The 20,905-nt window shown below is 39.9% G+C and overlaps 1 protein-coding gene and 1 long non-coding RNA gene across 2 annotated transcripts in view; one reads left to right on the forward strand and one right to left on the reverse strand.

Annotated features, from left to right (window-relative positions):
- The window catches only part of LOC138741627 (protein eva-1 homolog C), an 18,860-nt gene extending 9,329 nt beyond the window's left edge, over nt 1-9,531 (forward strand). The window contains exons 5-8 of the mRNA XM_069895978.1: nt 5,119-5,262; nt 5,352-5,423; nt 7,245-7,337; nt 9,167-9,531. Coding sequence (XP_069752079.1) covers nt 5,119-5,262; nt 5,352-5,423; nt 7,245-7,337; nt 9,167-9,531 — 674 coding nt within the window. The remainder of the gene's footprint in view (nt 1-5,118; nt 5,263-5,351; nt 5,424-7,244; nt 7,338-9,166) is intronic.
- Nucleotides 1-11,398, reverse strand: part of LOC138740488 (uncharacterized) — a 26,232-nt gene extending 14,834 nt beyond the window's left edge. The window contains exon 1 of the long non-coding RNA XR_011342948.1: nt 11,229-11,398. This is a non-coding gene — a long non-coding RNA (uncharacterized lncRNA). The remainder of the gene's footprint in view (nt 1-11,228) is intronic.
- Nucleotides 11,399-20,905: the final 9,507 nt, after the last annotated feature.

Genomic DNA, 20,905 nt, shown 5'->3' on the forward strand with positions numbered 1-20,905 from the left:
GAAAAGGAATACTCATATTACTCGGCTAGACATAAAACATACTCAAGAATAGACCTATTTTTGTTATCAGCTAGTATGCAAGATAGAGTAAGAAAAACAGAATATAAAGCTAGAATACTATCGGACCATTCACCCTTAATATTGACAGTAAAGCTAGAGGACATCCCTCCAAGAATGTATAGATGGAGATTAAACCCCATGTTACTTAAAAGGCAGGATTTTAGAGAATTTATTGAAAAACAAATAAAAATGTATTTTGAAATAAATACGGAATCAGTAGAAGACTGAATAGTAGAAATACAAGAGATAATAAAAAAATTACCAAATAATAAGACACCAGGAGAGGATGGATTCCCAATAGAATTCTACAAAACATTTAAAGACTTATTAATTCCGCCCCTCCTGGATGTAATCAACCAGATTGATGAAACACAAAGCTTACCAGATTCATGTAAAACAGCAATAATTACAGTAATACTAAAGCAAGGGAAAGATCCACTCTCACCAGCGTCATATAGACCAATATCTTTACTAAACACAGATTATAAGATAATAGCTAAACTATTAGCAAACAGATTAGCAGAGCATGTACCGAAAATGGTAAATTTAGACCAAACTGGATTTATCAAAAAAAGATGCACAACAGACAATATTTGTAAATTTATTAACTTAATTCATGCAGTAGAAGGAAATAAAGCACCTACAGTAGCAGTTGCTTTAGACGCAGAGAAGGCCTTTGACAGAGTAGAATGGAATTATTTGTTCAAAGTATTGCAAAAATTCAATTTACCGGAGAAGTATATTAATTGGATTAAAACTTTATATAAGGGACCGTTAGCGAAAGTGACAGTAAATGGACATGTATCAAAGCAATTTAACTTAAGCAGATCAACGTGGCAGGGATGCCCACTATCACCTTTATTGTTTGCGTTAGCTATAGAACCACTAGCAGAATTGATAAGAATAGATAATAATATAAAAGGAATAAAAATAAAAGACAAGGAATATAAAATCAGTCTATTTGCGGATGATGTTATAGTGTACTTAACAGAACCAGAACTATCAATAAAAGAATTATATAAGAAATTGAAGGAATATGGAGAAGTGTCGGGTTACAAGATAAACGTAAATAAAAGTGAAGCAATGCCTATGAATAATGCGGATTTCTCAAAATTTAAGAAGGAATCTCCATTTAGATGGCAAATGCAGGCAATAAGATACCTAGGTGTACAAATAAACAAAAATCTCGGCCAACTATATAAACTCAATTATTATCCACTAATGAAAAAATTACAGGACGATTTAGAGCATTGGAAAGATTTGCCACTAACACTAATAGGAAGGATAAACTGTATTAAAATGAACATTTTTCCAAGGATATTATACTTATTCCAGGCATTGCCAATACAACTGACAGAAAAATTCTTTAAGGAGTTGAAGAAAATAATAAGGAAATTTTTATGGAGAGGGGGGGAAACCGAGGATAGCACTAGATAAATTAACAGAATGGTATGAAGAAGGAGGCTTACAACTGCCAAACTTTAAAAATTATTATAGAGCCACACAATTAAGATACCTATCAGATTTTTATCAAACAAGGGAAAAACCAGACTGGACGAGATTAGAATTAGATAAAATAGGGGAAAAGATACCTGAACACATATTATATAAATGGGATGAAAAATTGGTACAACATAGAAGTTCTCCAGTATTACATCATCTCCTCAATATTTGGAAGAAGATTCATGTAGAAAGAAATAAAACAAATTATCAATTACCAAAACTAATATTGACGCAAAACAAGTTACTCCCTTTTACAATAGATAACCTTTCCTTTAGAGAATGGGAAAAAAAAGGGATTAAAAGAATAGAAAATTGTTTTTCAGGAAATAGATTCTTATCCTTTGAACAAATGTACAATATAACTCAAGATACAGCACTGGCATATTACCAATTGAGATCCTACTTGAAGGATAAATTAGGAAGCAGTTTGAGTTTGCCAGAGGCAAGAAACCTTGAATATGTGATTACAGATACAATGATAATCAAAAGATTTATAACAAATATGTATATTAAACTGCAAGAAAAGGAGAATGAGGTAACAAATGGTAAAACTAAACAAAAATGGGAACAAGATTTAAATATAAAGATAAAAAAGGAAACATGGGAGAAATTATGTTCTGGAACGATGAGAAATACAATAAATATGAGGCTACGTATGATACAATATAACTGGATACACAGACTATACATTACGCCTCAAAAGTTAAATAAATGGGACCCAACAGTATCTGATAGATGTTTTCGATGTAAAAAAGAAATGGGAACAACAATTCATGCAATCTGGACATGTGAGAAAGTAGAAAAATTTTGGGAAGATCTCAATCAGATATTAAATAAAATAACAGAAAACAATATACCAAAGAATCCAGAGATCTTTCTCCTAAGTAACATAAAAGACAAAGAATTTGGAATTGATTTGGAGGATGCACAAAAAAGATTTGTTAAGATAGCTCTAGCTGTAGCAAAAAAATGTATTATGTCAACCTGGAAATTGGAAGATAATTTGAAAATACAACAATGGTATATAGAAATGAATAAATGTATTCCATTAGAAAAAATAACATATAGTTTAAGAAATAATATGGAAATATTCGAACAAATATGGGAGCCTTACATTAAATACAATAGCGAAAACCTACCGGGGACAATCATTACCTAAGTTGATGGAAGGAAAAGGAAAGAAAAGAATGGACTCAGTAGAATTTCTGGTGTATTTTTGTTGAGTGACAACATTGTCTGACTGGTTTAATGTATCCTAGATTGTATACCTTAAATGGATGGGAGGGGGGGTGGGTTGGGAGGAGGGAGGTGGGGGGGGGAGAAAATGTCACTGTATATGTGTGAAAAGGAAAAAGTGTGTATCATGACTAATGTGATTTATGGTGTGAAAAATAAAAAATTTAAAAAAAAAGAAAGAAAATAGAAGATCAGGCTATTCTGTTCTTCAAGCAGGTTCTGACGTTATCCTTTCCAACATTTCCTGATCCCCCATGCTCAATGCTTTTCAAACTTTTTGTTTCCAGTCACGTATTCCCTATGCCATAAGTGCTCTGTGATTAGTAAGGGATTGCTTAAGGCGATATGTGAGTGGAAAGAAAAAGTTTTGAAAACCACTGCTTCAATCATACCTATTGACTTGTTATATGTAGGGTTTCATAACTCCAAAGGAAATGGGCCATTGACAATTTTGCTCAAGCAAAATATTTCAGTAACAATTAGGTCTAGAGCAGTGGTTCTCAACCTTCCCTTCCCACTCACATACCACCTTAAGCAATCCCTTACTAATCACAGAGCACTTATGGCATAGGGATTGCTTAAGGTGGAATGTGAGTGGAAAAGGTTTAAAACCTTTGCCCAAAGAGCAATATCCAACTCAATAGTTCTCAACCTTTTTCTTTTCACTCACATACCACTTTAAGTAATCCCTATGCCACAAGTGCTCTGTGATTAGTAAGGGGTTGCTTAAGGTGGTATGTGAGTATAAAAGGGAAGGTTGAGAATCACTACTCTCTACACCCAAATGTTACTGAAATATTTTGCTTGAGAAAAATTGCCAATGGCCCATTTCCTTTGGAGTTATGAAACCGTGCACATAATGAGTTAATTAAGTATGATTAAAACAGTGGTTTTCAATCTTTCCACACACATACCACCTTAAGCAATCCCTTACTAATCACAGAGCACCTATGGTATAAGGAATACTTAAAGTGGTATGTGGGTGGTAAGAAAAAGGTTGAGAACCACTGATCTAACTCCTTCTCAGATATATTTATTGTGTTGGCATCAACTGATTTTTGTTGTAGGTCATTCTACAAGTTCACCAATTTCTTGGAGATGAAATTTAACCTTACCTTGGACTCATGCCTTATTCTTAGACGATGGCACAGTTTTAAATTCCCTACCATCCTCCTTCCACCTAATCTGTCTAGTCCTTTTGGAATTGTGCAGGTTTCAGTGAGATTCTCTCTCATACTTCTCAATGTTGTGAATATGAATAAGCCTAATCAACCCAATCTCTCTTCATACGTTAGTCCTTCTATCCTTTGGTCACCAAAGCATACAGTAATTTCTTATGTTTCTTCAGCACTGTGGCTGCTATATTTGAAGCTCAACACTCTTCTTTGTAAAAATAAGTATTCTGCATAATTCAAAGATTCTTCTTTACTTTGTTTGAACTAAAAATTCCTTTGTCCAGATGTTAATTTGAATTCTTTTTATAATGTTTGATATCCAAGTTCAATGAACCTGAAACAGGATACAATAAACTCAATATTAAAGCTGAGGAATAACCAAAGACAATGAATCTTGTTCCTGATTATTATCCTTAGATGTGCTACAAATCCACTTGTTTGGATTTCGCTTGGGAATAATGTAACGAAAGCAAATAATCTTCATCTTTATTTTGGCTTGGTTTAATCTAAGTTCAAAAAATAAAATACATGTAAATTTGTACAGTAATCGTGGTCTGATGAGAAGCATTACAATAGTTCACCAATTAAGTGTTGATTTTCATAGGAAGTAAATGATCTAATTCAGACCTAAATATGCTATTTGACCAGCAGAGAATTGTGTAAATTTATAAAGCCCTGATAACTGTTCTATGGGAGTTGGTTGTCCTGCACTTGTTAAAGGTTGTCTTCAAGGACTCTGGATTTCTGAAGAATTGGAGATAAGGCCCTGGACAAAACATGAATTAACAATTTCTAGAAAATGGCTTTCTGATTATTAGGAGGGAGGAAGTACAACATATAGAATGGAATCGTGGCTGGGAGGGTTTACTTATGATAGCATAGTTAGAAATACTGAAGGAAAATATTTTAAATATAATTATTCATGAATGTTGTGGATGAGTTTAGAATTTGTATTTAATTTCTATTACCATAGAGCTTGCAAACATCACTCTGTAAGATTCATACTTGAAGAATAGTTGCTCAGTGCAAACTGTGGAGTTCAGCTCGGACATGTGGAATGTCAGGAAGAGATGAGAAGGAGAAGGGAGGTGTGAAAATGGGCTGAAAACATGGTGTAATGCTTTGGATGACTCTTTCCTTTCAGAGTGCTTATCACCTACAGCTCTAAGACAAGTATCGTCAAGGTGCCACGGCAAACCGAATTGTTCGATAACTGCAAGTGTTCTGAGTTTTGGTGATCCCTGCATGCCTGGAATCCGGAAACAACTGAATGTCTCATACACATGTGGTAAATAAACATAGACTGACCACTTAAGTTAGTAAGACAGTGTAAAAGGTACCACATTTCTATAATTATGTTTTTTTTTTAAATTTCAGTTCCAAAGAAACTCTTTGAGGAGGTTGGTCAAGGACCAGTAAAGCCCTTCTTAATATCAGATTATACTCATGGTAAGACTTTTAACATTTGTTTTTGAACTGAAATGCTTTGTAAATAGTTCAGTTACTGATGGTTTTAGTTTTACATTGTAGGACTTGTTTTCAGACGTTTTCTTGGTTTGAAGAATACATCCAACAATGAACAGATATTATTGCATCTGTGTCATCATCGAAGAAGAGGGAATGTGAAAAGTTTGCATCAAATGATACTGATTGCATTATACAAGAGCTTGGGGGAACACCAATCTGTTATGAGATGAGAAACAGCTGATAGGGAATTAGCAACTTGTGTTGTGACCCTTCTTTTCTTTTCAAATGATAAAACCCTGGTGATAAAAGGTAAAATTCCCTAACACTAGCTATTTGTCCCAGGTTAGCTTTTTTCTTTAAATGATTTTACTCAGTCCAACAATGATCTCTGGATAGGGAATTTAGCTAGGGTTGTCTCGTCAGAGTGGGACCACTGATCATGTTACAGAGGGTGCATGTTTGAGCTCAGCAGAGACATTGGTTCTTTAAGGATAAATAGTCTGGAATGCTCACTGTCGACGAGAATTCTCAGTAAGCAGAAGCTAATATATCACAGCACATTAAGAAACAAATGTTTTGAGAAGTGAAAGTGGGAACAAATAATAGAAGGGCCATGAAAGTAATGTTCCGATGATTTATGGAGCTGAAATAATCAAAGTCTATCAACCTTAACTGAAGCATAACCCCTAAATGAGAAAAATTGCAATCTCTGTAAGATTTGGACATGAAGAATAGTTGCCCAGTGCAAATTGTGGAGTTCAGCATCTTCTATCTCTTCCCTTTTGCCCTAGAGATAATCTCCTCCCCTTGACCAACACCCCCCTCCCCCCCCCCTCTCTTTAGGCTCATAGGCCTCTCACTTTCATCCTTAAAGCCCATCTCTTACTTGGCAACTGTTTCCCTGTTGCGGCGACCTCCTGTGTCCCCGCCATCAAATCCGCTCTCACAGTGGTAATATTTAATCAACAACCATAATCCTAAAAATTCCTTTAATTCAGTTGTACCACTTAAATAATTAAAAACAGTTTCACAGTGGTCCAGTGTAATTCACTTCACCGAAGAAATATTGGATATCAAGGCAATGGACTTGAAGAAGACAGCAGTCTGGATAATTCATACACAAGCCTTGATAAGTTTCAATCCGCAGTTAGACAACAAATCATTTTTGAAATTTACAAAACTGACAACCATTTCAATGGAGTTGGTTGATTTACACTTTTCAAAACATTGAATAGCATCTGAAGTCTTCAGAGAGTTCATATTTGACCTCTGAAGGAAAAGCCTCCAATCATGGTTTTGTGTCCTGTCTACACCATCTCAGCAATGTTGGGAGCTCATGGGCGAAAGGCTGTTTAATCATCCAGACTTACTTGGGCTTTATGGCTGCTGGGCCAGCCTTCAACTTCACTTGTGCATGAGTTCCACTGAGGTGGATAATATTGGTTAATTTGAAAATATGCAAATTTGTATCATAGAAAGAAAACAAATAAAATATTTAGCTGATGGGATCTGCAGCATTTGGAAGAAATGTCCACTTTCTTCCAACACGTTGCCTTTAAAAACTCACCACCTGAAAATTATGGTGCAGATTCTCACAATGGACATTTAAAAGAACAAATAAAGCCATTTATTATAATGCTTTTCACATTGTCAACTTAATTCTATGCATTTTCTTCCACCATTTCCTGAATTGCCATTCTAAAATGGTTGCAGGCTCTCTCGATAACTTTGTATAGTACAAAAATATAGAGAGAGAGTTTTGAAAGAATTCTCAGTTAGTTTATCCTTACTTACTTGCTGCAGGTGGCTGGTATAATGGCCCAAGAATGTCCATGTTTCACGCCAAAGATGTCGCAATTTTTAGCAGCTCCCTGGCCACTCTTGCTCATGTTAGGGGTATGTTTTTATCTGCTGTCAATATGCCTCTAATAAAGCTTTAAAATGAAAATGACTAAACGTAAGTGTACCATTTGCCAACCATTTTACAATGGCTGAGTTCACACTAACTTATTAACATTCCTTTTATTTTCCTTTTTTTGTTCTATTCTTTCTGTGTTATTGACAATAAGCAGGTCACACAGCATCCATGGAAAGTAATAGTTAATCAATGATTCAGGCTGTAATCTGTCTGACCTCCAGAGTTTCTCCAGTTTTGTGTGTTGGTCTCGTTTTCCAGCATCAGGAAATCTTTCATGATTTCCTGAATAATCACTATTGTTTTGTGCTGTCTCAGTTAAAGTCACACCTCAAAATAAAGGGTAACATTTGAAGTGTCAAACACAGTTGTAATTTATTAAGGACAAGCTTTGCTTCTTACTCTCACAATCTCAGAGAGCATGATAGCAAAACCAGTACCAGTAATAATGTATTGGATCTGATTTCAAAGTTCACTATGTTGTTGTGCCAAATTTTATTTAATGTCGGAGCCTTTGGTCCCTTTTAACTGCAGGACCTGATAAGCATTTGATTCACTGATGTCCTTCATGGTCTGGCCTAAACGTGACTCCAATGCTGTTGAATCTTTAGTATAGAATAAATCTTTAGTGTAAATAAATAAAGAAATGTGTCTACATCCAACTGCTGTTGAACGTTTAAAGAGGCTGGCAGCACCAACCTGACATTGGGAAGTGTAGAGGATGAAACCAAAGAAGGGAGGTCAGAGGCTGGTGATGGGAAGTGTGGTGGTGGGTTGGCGGGGGGGGAGGGGAGGGAATGGGGGCAAAACTGGAAGGATTAGGAGGATGATAGAAAAATAAGGGTGGAGATCAGAGAAGGGAGATTGAAAAGAGAGGGACAAGAGAGCTGAGAATATTGGGGATGACCGATGGATCGGTGACCATGACGGCAGACCAGTGAGGGATTCTGCAGGTGAAGGAACCACACAGGTGGTGGGGGCTGCTGACTTGGTGAGGAACTCATGGAGGCTGGCAGCTGGGTCGAGGGACTTGCACCAGGCTGCAGGCAGCTGGAGAAATGGCTCGAAACTGGCCGAAGTGGGTACCGGGTATCGGAACCGGGATGCGAGAGGATGCCAAAGGTGCTGAAGGGTTCCCAATCGAATTGGAGATTCGGATGTGGAGCTCGGGTTGCCGATGGTTTGGATTGAACTCCATGTGGCTGTGGAGGCTGACGGAGTGCTGGAGGTGAATCCACACACACTCGGTGATTGCGGGGAGCTCTCTTTTGCTTCTCTTTCTCTGACTGTAAGAGGTGCTTCAGGCAATTTCTGCTAATGGCAAATTAGTGTAATATGACACACTTCTTATTACATGACAATAAAATCTTCATTGAGCTGGTGGAGGATGTAGATTGCAGGTTACATGGTGGCGTGTTTGCAGCTATCTATTGGCAACGGCACCCCTGCAGCACTGCTAAAGAAGCAAAAAAAAAGCTTGGAATCTTTGGAGGGTCTTATCTACCACAGGGTTTCAGGATAGCTGGGATGAAAAGCAAAGCAAATCACTTTAATACACCTGCTTGAGTTGTTCCCTGCACTGCCGCCGTTAAAGTAGAAAGTGGACATGTGCGAGACAAACTGAGATTGAGTTTGAGATTTTTATTGCTTTAATATCACACCCTACAGCATTATTTGTTGTGAGGTAATGGGTTTGACACAGTTACCCTGTCTGGAGCTCAGACTGTTATATCTTTTACATTTTAGAAACTTCCAACAGGCTAACAAATCAAAACCTTTTTCAATTTATGACGAATCTGTTTCATTGCAGGTCTCCCAGAGAAAGTAGCCCTCTTCTTCATGTCTGGCGTGTGTTTTGGCTTAGTATTTATCCTCTGCACTTTTGGATTTCACATGCTACTGAGACAAGACCTTAGGAAGCTCCAGAGTGAGGCAGAAGACAGCCAAGAAAGTGAAACCAGGCACACTAGGATTTCAGATGATGACGACGCCACCTCTGATACCTCATTTCGACAGTTGACCAAACAGTACAGAACGACAGATAATATCTTCAGCCTGGAGGTGGCAGCAGTGATGGGAGACAGAGGGGAACTGAATGAAGAAAGGGAGAAGGAAATGTGGATGAGCAGGGAGCCCAGCCCCTACGCAATCCAGAATCTGAATCAACGCCAATAATAAAGGTTAGAACTACAAATATTAACAGAGATGAAGGGTCAAAGGAAACCTGATAAATTCGATAAGTAGAGCTTCAGTGCATTATACAAACAGAAAAGCTTTAATGATGATGTTGCATAGAAAATAACATATAAATTAAACCTAAGCAAAATTCTTTTAGCCCTGTGGACCAGGAGTGAATGGACTAGAAAAAACTATGCCTGGACTTCTACAATGGAGGCAGCTGATCCGTTACCCTTTCCTGCCACATCAATTTCTTTGAAACATACAAGAAGCAATTTTTCTTATTCCCTTTTCTGATTCTTTCATTCTTTGGTTACGTGCCATGCCCACCTCTCCACTGCCCACCTCTCCAGTGCCCACCTGCAGCAGAATAGCTATCCAAGGGGGAAGCTGTCCTTTGAGTTTTACCCAAGAACCAACTTCCACCCACCTCTGACTAGCAAGTCCGGTTAGACTGCCCTTGTCCTCTTACCTGATATTTTTATAATTAGTAAACTAAAGTCCACAAAAAAATTGGGAGAAAGTTTTTCCCCCCAATATTTATAATGCATTGACATGATTTTATGGTGAGTTGCTTACAGTGGCATTCTGGTTGTTTATCTTTCACTTGAAGGCTATAGAACGTAGTCACAGAGAGGCAGAATTATACTTTACAGTAACTTATTCTAAATGCACTTATTACTCTCCCACAGAGTACACACACACATATCTAGTGAGAGTAATGAGTGCATTGTATATATATATATATATATATCACACACACACACACACATATATATTTAAAAACACAGAGCCTGCTTTGTTTTAGTGCAGCTTTGTATCAGAATCTAACATCAGAATCCAACTCTGTTATGTTCCAACATTGAGAATGTATAAATGTGAGGGAAGAAATATATGGGAAGCCATACTTAGCTGAATAATATTTTTCCCCAATGTAACATCAGAAGAATGAGGCACTTTTGATGTTGCAAGTATTGAATTCGAGGCGTCACTCTGTTTGAGGTAATAGTCTGTGATTTTGCTTAAATGAATTACATTGGATATTAACCCACAAATGGTGGTCATATTATTTTGAAATAACACCTCCTCTTCTACTTAGATTGTAAACCAAGTGAAGACAAACTATTGATTTAGTTAATTACCTTTTATCATAGGACCTAGATACCACATGAGTATTATAGATGCAGCATTTAAATGATATTGTTTATGATACAACTGATTTTCAAAACCAATCTCTGTTTAAAAGTTTACCTGAATAAATTTGGTGCAAAAAGTCATCTAGATCTCTGTGACTAATGAATCTGCTTGAATGTATTGCATCTGCATTACACATTTATCAGTTTAAATGGTCTTACTTGCTTCTTCACATAAACAAGTATCTGTTATATTATTTTATACCAGTGGCATCCATTCCTCAATAACATGCATTTAATATGACCCATAATGCTTCAGAATTTAGGCTGAAGACTTAAATCACACTTTGGTATATTCTCTATCATTTATACACTCTGAAAACTCTTGAAAAAGACTAGATTTAGATCTTAATCTTGACCTTCTGAACAACTCATAACGAGCACAACTCATTAAATAGTTTGTTACTCTTTGTTCAAACAGACGTGATGAGTTAGAGACAATTCGCAGATTCTGTGGAGGATCGCTGTCGATCCTCGATCCACGTTCTGGAGTTTACTCACCTGAGGAATGAAGGACTCAGACTTTTCTTTAGCCAATATTCTTTGTGCAGGCCAAGTGGGAGGTCCATCAATGACACAAAAGATAACGGAGCTCTCCAAATATACAAATTTATGGGTTTGTATACCCCGCTACGATCTTCTGTACACATCCCTCCTCAGCAGTTACTCAATTCATGATAAATCTGGGTAGCACAATTAGTGTAGCAATTAGTGCAACACTATTACATTGCCAGTGACTTGGGTTTGAATCTGACACTGTATGCTCTCCCCATGACCTGGATTGGTTTTCAGCTCTGGTTTCCTCCCACATTCCAAAGATAAACATGGTGTATCTGGGTAGTGCAAATTTGTGGGCTGGAAGGGTCTGTTATCTCTAAATTTTTAAAAAATTGCTTGCAGGCAAGATCACATTCATGCTCAACAAAGGAAGTATTAAGGGATCACATGATAAAATGCACACAACCAATTGCTTTACGCCCTGGAAAACCTGCTAGAATCCTACTTATATTAAGAATCACAGAAGAATTCAACACCAAAGGTTCAAAGGTTCTTTTTATTGTCATGTAGTAATACAATAAAAATGTAATGTACATGATATATTCGAACTTTTGTCTGCTTTAACGTAGGCTTTGCACAGAGATTCTACATCTCTGCAGTATTCACTGGTCCTACAGATTCCACTGCACATTAAGCAGCTTTCAGAATGTTGCCATCATGGTTTTGGTGCAAGCCTGCAGCAAAATCCTGTGCTTGCAAGAAGAGTGTGGTGATACAACCACCATACTGGCTGCACTCCTACCAGCCTACTGCAGGGGGCAACCACTGTACCTGTGGGTGGGCAACCTGGGAGAATGACCCCACCTAACAGCTGTCAATCACCAGCCCATATAAAGACTTGAGTCAGCCCCTTCGGAGACAGTCAGACACTTGGAGCCAATAAAGATACTGAGACTGGTGTTCCAGTTTAAGCTATTTAAACTTGTTGTTCAGTCTGTGGATTTTGCGTCTGAATCATTCACACAGCAGCGCTCACAATTTAATTAGCTTAAATTAAAAGGACCATGGAGAAGTTCCTTACCATCGAGAGGCAGATATCAACCCTCAACACCCGGACGCTCCAGCATACTTCGAGATCTGGAAGAATGTGATTGAGGCGATCATCCACACACAGGCTGAGGTCATCAACACTAACCAGAAGAGACTCATGGTACTTTGCACCATGCTGGGCCCATGCCGCTTTCCAGGCTATCCGAGACTACATGGATTTCAAACCAACGATGGTCATCCTGGAAGGCATGTACCAGCCCCTGACGAACATACTCTACGCTGGTACCTGCTCAGCATCAGAGTACAGCAGCCAGGTGAGATGGCAGACGCTTATCTGGGGGCACTGCAAGAACTAGCACCTCTGTGCACGATCAAAGCTGGAGTGACTTCTGGGGAGGAGGAGCGACTCGTCTGACATGCCTGCACGTGAGAGTTGCGGTCAAGGGCAACTTGAGAGAGACTGTTGGAGGAGAATAATGCCTCCCTTACCAGGATCATGGAGGTGGTCCACACCCGAGAAGCAGCAGCTCACCATGTAGAAGCCTTTGATGTTCACCTCCCCTAACCTCTGGCCTGGCTGATGCCAACAAAAGCAGTAGCTGAGGGGCCCCACGTGGAAGAGACAATCACTGCTGCCAACGTAGCCCGCCGCTGTAAGTACTGCAGGTCCTGTTGTGGGTTGGTCCGGTGCTCCTGAAAGAAATACTCTGCGAGGAACTTGCATTGCTCCTGATGTGTTAAGCCCACTTCGCTAAATTGTGCCTCTCGAAACCCACCAGGGGCACAGTGGCCCTCTGGAACCAACCGGGAGCCCCTTCTGACTCTCTGGATGCACCCACATGCAGATACAGGCAGTGTCATTACTCCGCCCACCACTTCAGCACACACCAATGACACCACTTCTGGCCTAGCCGTCCAACGAAGCCACTGCCTTGTGCTCATCATGGGTGCCGCCATCTTTCATCGTTCAAATTCTGCCTAAACTGGTGATGTCAGTTCTGGTCAAGTCACCCGACCACGACAATGCCATGTTCGCCTCCTGGACACCACCATCATGGGCTAGCTCACCCGACCGCCCCAACTCGCCCGACTTGCCAACTGGATGCACACATGCAAAATTGTGCACTCGCCGCATCTCATGCTCCTAATGGCACCCACTGGTCACTCCTCGCCACAACAGTCGGGGAGCAGTGACTTGGACCACGATGCAGTCCTAGCAAACATCACGCTAACGGGACTCGAATGCTTGATGACAGACAAGGGAAGGTAATAAAATGCCTGTTTGGTAGTGGTCTTACTGAGAGCTTTGTGTATCCGAATGTGGTCTGTTCGCTAAAACTCAAAGATACACCCAACGAACTTCGCTATTGCTTTCACAGAGCAGGACCACTCCATCACGGCTGGAGTGATGGGAGCTGCTCAATGAATTTGACATTGGGGGGACATTTCAAGGTTCAGGCTCCTGGTCATGCACAAGCTCGGTGCCCCAGTTATCCTGGGACTAAACTTCCAGTGTCACCTCCACAGCCTTACCCTTACCTTCGGTGTCCCACTCCCCTCACTCACCATCCACAGCATAAGATCCACCAACTGCCCCCAGCCCACCTGTGGGGTCTCCATCTTACGGGTGCCCCCTCCATCCCTCTTCAACTACCTGATGCCAGACTGTAATCCCTAGCTGCCAAGAGCAAATGCTACTGTGCGGCTGACAGGACCTTGATCAAGGCCGAGGTGAGACGGCTTCTGGCAGAAGGAGTTATAGAGCTCAGCACCAGCCCCTGAAGAGCCCAGGTCGTTGTCGTAAAAGACACGTGGAGCTGGCAAAGATACTAAGACTGGTGTACGTTCAAGCTAATTCAAGCCTGTTGTACAGTATGTGGCCTTTGCATCACAATTATTTGCACAGCAGCGCTCACAAAGATGCCCTCTAATCATATGTTCAAGAGGGAGTGGGAATTTATCTGGAAAACACTAGTTGAAGGTGTGTTCAAGGTGGCACAACTGTCTGACAGTTTGTTCTCCAACAGGTTAGAAGAGTACCATAATTTATTAAGGTATCTTAATGAAGGGCTCATGCCTGAAACATTGACCAGCTGAGTTTCTCCAGCATTGTGCTTTTACCTTTATGCCAAGATAACAGATGTTTTTTTGATTCTGTCTTGGGAGAAATGCACTGTTTCAACTGTCCTTCCTCTTCTATTTCTCCACTTGTTCTTCCTTGTGTTCCAGAGAGACTCACCTACATTGATTATCCATCCCAAGGGAAAATAATATCAACACCCCTTCTCATGCTGAATAACCGCTGGACAATATTTTAGTGGAGGAAGCTGGAGACTGATGATACAAGTGGGTCAAAGGTGGAAAACAGAAAGAGAACAGTTATGATGGCAAAGTAGCAAGGATCCATCACTCAGTTCAAGTCAGTTACCTCTTTGAATGTGTGGTTTGATCCAGACATTCAACACAACTGATGACAGGATCCTCCCTGCTGGCTATGCACCACATCTACACATTGAATTTAAATCTCATCCACTTTATGAAAATTGTTGAGTTCACATGAAATGCATGAAAAACATGTATGAGGTTAACCACACTAACTGGAGAATGCTGCAATACTCATTTCATCATGTTCACTCTACTTTGCCCAAAGTGAGTGAGATAAACTGTACCTCTATGTCAAAAATTCAGTGATGTATGCCATGTAGCAGGGCACTAGAAACAGTGATATCGTTGACATGTTGGCATAAATGAGGGTTTCTATGGTCACCATCACTACAGTGCGGCAGTGGTTAGTGCTGGACCTGCAAATCTTCCCAAAGTACATCAACGAGATGAAAGAGGGGTCTGAGGGTAGCGTATCAACTTTTGCTGAAGACACTGAATGAAGTGGAAATGCAAATTGTGCAGAAGATGCAATGTCTGCAGAGAGACAGATCTCCCAATGGTAAAGTAGTGGGCAGATGGAGTAATGACAGAGGACCTATGGCAAATGGAATATTTAAAGAGGTATGTGAGTGGAAAGAAAAAGGTTGAGAACCACTGGAGTAGGAGATCTGTGGAATTATCTGCCCAACAAAGCTGTAGAGGCTACCTCATTAGTTATATTTAAGACAGTTCAATAGATTTTTGCATAGTTGGGAAATTAAGTATTATGGAGAAAAGGCAGGAAGATAGAGTTAAACCAACAGTGGATCACCCATGATCTAATTTCAAACTTCAGATTTATTCTCAGAGTACACACGACATCACATCCACCCATGAGATTCTTTTTCCTGTAGGCCAGGTATAATTTCTACTTATCGGTAATGCAAAACAAAAATGTACCAAGAAAAGATAGATATACAAAAGAGATGTGTAAACAAAGAAATGCAAACAAACAATGAAATACAGAAAATAAATATTCAATAATAAATAATGTCCAAAGTGAGAGTCCTTAAATGGGTCTCTGATTAGGTTTGTTGTTGAAGAGTCTGATGGTGAAGGCATAGCAACTGTTCCTGAACCTGGTGGTGTGAGTCTTGTGGCACAGGTACCTCTTTCCTGATGGTAGCAGTGTACTGGGAGTTGTGAATCCTTGATGATTGCTTCTGCTCTCAGATGGCAGCATTCCACATTTTTTTCCCCCCCGATGGTGGGGAGGGTTTTGGCTGTGATCTGCTGGGCTGTGTCCATTACCTTTTGAAGGCCTTTCCACTCAGAGGTATTGGTGCCCTCATACCAGGCCATGATGTAGCCGTTCAGAACACTTTGCATTACACATCTTGTAGAGGTTTGCCAAGATTTTCAATGTCATATCAAACTCCCACAAAGTCCTAAGTAGAGGCACTGACAGACTTTCTTCATGATATTCATGTTGAGTCTAGGCAAGATCCTCCACAAATAGTGACTCAGAGGAATTTAAATTTGTTCACCCTCTCCACCTCTGATCTCCCAATGATTATTCTGCTTCGCCTGCAAGAAAAGGAATCTCTATGTGATGTGATGTAAATAAATCTGAATCTGATCATTGGATTGTACTCCTCTGGTTTTCCTTTCCTAAAAGTCCACAATCAGCTCCTCGGTTTTGGTGACAAAGTGCAAGGTTGTGCACCAAGTTTTCAATCTCCCTCCTGTGGGCTGAATCATCGCTCCTCCATTCAACCCGCTACCGTGGTATCGCAATTCATCAAAATGAATGGTGGAGCAGACTCGACAGCCAGATGGCCGACTCCTGCTTCTATTTTTTGCCTTCTTGTCTCTCCTCGCAGCCCCAAAGAAGCAAGGTGCATGGGAGTCACAATTTCGGTTTGCAGTGGAAAAATACTATTTTTTCAACCACTGAACACCTCTGAAGATCTGGAAAGAGATTTATAGCTACTGAATGATCTTCCCCAAATGTGCCTTCCTTATCTAGCCACCCACTTTGTTGCGTGTGACCATTTCTTTTCAAGTGCTGATATAATTCTTGTTAAATTTTCTGCACTGAAACAGTTTGATTTGAGACATTTGGTGATGCACAGGGAGGGCAATTCACAACCACAATAGAATTCAGTGAAAAGTGTGAATAGTTTGCAATCCTTTCTAAATTTGTTGGAAAGTTTCAACAAAATGTTAGTTGACAAAATAAAAATGGGTCAAAGGTTCAAAAGCTGGTTTGCTTCACGATGCAACTACTGCAAAAATACCCATGTAGAAATGTTCCTAATATATTATGAACTTTAATCAGTTTTACAGCAATGCTGCAATAGCAGTTTTAATGTGGAGCAAGATTGAAAGGCAAAGAATGATGGGTAGGAAGCCTTCTGTCAGTCGAGGTCAAGTACCTGATGCAGGATAGGCTGAAACAGTGCTGATCTAACAGATTTAATCAGGGAGAAATTATGGATTAAATCTGAGCAGAATATACTTAAGAGAGCAAGTTCATAAAGTGGAGTACTTCCAGGGAATTCAAAGTGTTATCAGTGAAGCAAGAGCTCTGGTGATAAAACAGCAACTACAAAGTAAGGAACAGTAAAAACACAATGCTGGAAATGCAGAAGGTCAAGAGGTGTCCTAGATAGCAAAGGTAAAAATACATATGTTTCAGGCTAGAGCCTTCATCAAGGTATGGAAAAATCTCAGCAGGTGTCTGAACAAAAGAATGGGGGGGGGGGGGAAGGAAAGGTGTGGTCACAATGGCTGGAGGCGATAGATGGAGAAAGGAGGGACAGTAGCAATCAAGGGGAGGAGGGATGGTTAGGTGAATAGAGGGGGAATGGAACTGGGAAGGGAAAGGGAAGAGCAGAAAGCGGAAAAATCAATGCTAATGTCATCTGGCTGGAAAAAAAGATGTTGTTTCACTTGGTGAAACAATTTACAGGTGGGATAGTACATAAAGCCATGGACAGACATGTGAATATGGGACTGTGAAACAGAACTGAAATGGTTGGCTACTGGGAGGTCCCTGTCACTGGTGCAGAGGGAGCGAAGGTGCTCAGCGAAGCAATCTCCCAATCTGTGCCCAGTCTCTCCGACGTAGAGGTCACAAAAGGAGCACCAGATGTAATAAATTAGTCCTGCAGAATGACAAGTGAAGTGTTGCTTCACTTGAAAGGCCTATTTGGGGCTGAGGACTGTGGTGAGGGAAGAGCTGTGGGCAGGAAGGGGGAAGGTGCCAGGGTTGGGGGGGGATTTAGTGGGGAGAGATGAGTGCACAAGGGAGACATGGAGGGAGGGGGTGGTCCCTACAGAAGGCAGAGTGGGGAGGTAAGGGGAAGATGTATCTGGTAGTGGGATCCTGTTGTAAGTGCCAGAAATTCCAGAGGCTCTTGTGTTGGATGCAGAGGCTAGTGGGGTGGTAGGTGAGGATAAGGGGGAGTTCTATGTTTGTTGTGTTTGGGGGCAGAGGGGGCCAGGGCAGATGAGTGGGAAATGAAGGAAATGCGGGTGAGGGCTGAGTATGATGGTGGAGGGGAAGCCAAGTTTGTGGAAGAAGGCAGACATTTTAGAAGATCTGACTAGCAGGCCTCATCTTGGGAACTGATGTGGTGGATGAAATTGAGAGATGGGGATAGAAACCTTGCAGAGCACAGGGGTGTGAGGAAGTGTAGTCAAGGTAGTTGTGTGAGTTAGAGGGTTTATAATATGTCAGTGGAAAGCTGGTCTCCCGTGATGGAGACAGAGAGATCCAGGAAGGGGAGGGTGTTGGCGGAGATGGACCAGGTGAGTTTGAGATCAGGGTGGAAGTTGGCTGCCAAGAGGATGAAGTTGACAACCTCATCGCAGGCACATGAGGCAGCCTGATGTAGTCATTAAGATACCGGAGGAAGAATTGAGGGGCCTTCCAACATGGATTGCTCCACAAAGCCCAAAAGAGGCAGGCATAACTGGGACCCATGCAGGTACCCATGGCTACTCCTTTAAGAGTTGAGGAGTCTTGTGTAAACATTATAGGTGACGCATTAAGCAAGAACCCATTCTGTTATTCTTCCGTTCTTGCTTGCAGTGCATCAAATGGTAGGATCCACTCTCCTCTCCGAGAGTAGGATTCCTTCCACTCTCCCTTCCTGGTTCTTTCAGCCATCATCCTTTTCACACCTAGTTTCATATCATATCTCATCTCCTTTACACTGCTCTATCTGCTAATTTGTTGTTTTTTCCCCCCAGTCACAATTTGACCCAAAACTTCAACTTCCACCTTTTACCTCAAAGATGGTAACTGACCTGCTGAGTTTCTCCCTCCATTGTGCTTTGTTCTAGTTTTCACTATCTGCTGTTTCTTTTGTCTCCTTTCTTCCACCACCTCCAAGTGGCATTAGTTACACAATGAAAACCAAGTGAAAGAGAACATTCTTAAAAATTGATTTGTGGGAATTAGAGGGCTTGAAATATATATGTCTGTGGAAAGCCTGTCTCCCACGATGGAGACTGGTCCAATTATCAATGAAGCAATGCACTACTATGTGCAGGGACAAGGAAGCTATTAGTTACCAAGACGAAAGAGAAAATGTGTAAAAATAAGAAATGAAAAGTAGACAACAACTGCAACCAGAAAGGGAAAATTCTTGTCATCAACAGGATATAATATGAAGGGAGCTCATGCCATAGTCACTCAGAAATTTTTCGGAATAGATTGTAGTTATTTGAACAAGATGCAGCTCTGTCATGCATATAACCAATATTCCTCTATCCACAGTGGGTCTGTAATAACAAAAAAGATTTCTTCAGCTAAATCAATCACAAATACAAGAAATCCCACGACTGGGAGAAATGTGTACAAATGCCCGTGCAAGATGATTTCAATCTTAGGAATGGTCTGAATATCAGGTGGCCACAGTATCAGATAGTAGCACCAAATGGCTCAAATTAGCCTCCAAATGTTTTTAAGGTTATGTGTTTGGTGAGAATATTTGTCTGAAAATTCAATTTTGTTTGGATGGTTTGATACAAGAGAAAATTAAAACATTTCCTCACCCCATAAGTAAATGGAAATGCTTTGCTTTCATGCTTAAAAGGAAGATAAAGTTAGGATTTTTACTGACTGAGATTTTATGGAAGGGTACTTGCACAAACTTAGTGAACTAACTAATCTCCATCCCATGCCCTAAGCCAGGAAATGTATTAATATATCTGCACTTTGCTTTGAGAATAAATCCAAGAACTATTTAACATTATGAAACTATGGAGCTACACAATACTTTCGAGAAAACAATTTTATTAATAAGAGATTGAAACCAAAGGGAAACACAGTGAAACTATACAAAAAAAATTCAGTAAACTTTTAAAACATTTAAACAATAGAATTTATTAAATACCAATGATGCTTACTAATAACTACTGACATATCCCATTTACAACAAGTGACAGAACAAGGTTACACACAAATTTCTAACAAAGTTCTGAAGCCAGCCTGCACAATTATTGCATTGGAACTATAAACCTCAAATGTCTAGAAATCTGCAAATTTGGTTCTCCACTCTATACTTCTAAGTTAGCAGAGGTTGTAGTGCAATTGGGAAAGGAAAATTATATGGGAAGATGATACATTTAGGTCCCAAAGAGAGCAGGTGGCACAGATCTATTGGCTGGTCACCAATCTCGGCTTTCCAATGAAAAAGGTAAAGTTCTAATAGTTTACTAAGAATAGAAGATATTAAAAGCAACTGGCTCCAACAATCCAAAGAAACAATGTCAAGTCGATAAAATGCAACTCAAAACCAGCTACTGTGCCTACTTGAGTTTCAACTAATTATTATGCTGTGAACTGAGGGAAAGACCTCTGCATTTAGCATGGCAGATATTGTGAATTGTACAAAATCTTAAAATAAAAGATTAGACATTTTAAAATTTTTGATCAATTAATTTAAAAAAAATGCCAAGTTCAAAACATTTTGCAAACTTCCAGATGCATTAGCTATCTCATCTAGTTTGACAGTTTTGGACCAATGGTGCAATTGCTTCAAAGGTTGTCAAGACACATTAGAAGCGGGCTGTGATCTTTTTAACAAGGTACAAGCAGAACTAGAAGCACAGAATCAGAAGTTATGCTTTAGGTTACTCAAGAGAATAAATGCTACATGAACTATGCAACAGCATGGTTCAACAGCATTCTATATATGAGTGCAGACACCAAAATTTATTAATGTTTTTTAATAAATGACAAAACAATGCTA

The sequence above is a fragment of the Narcine bancroftii genome, chromosome 8 (assembly GCF_036971445.1).
Source record: "Narcine bancroftii isolate sNarBan1 chromosome 8, sNarBan1.hap1, whole genome shotgun sequence".
Classification (NCBI taxonomy): domain Eukaryota; kingdom Metazoa; phylum Chordata; class Chondrichthyes; order Torpediniformes; family Narcinidae; genus Narcine; species Narcine bancroftii.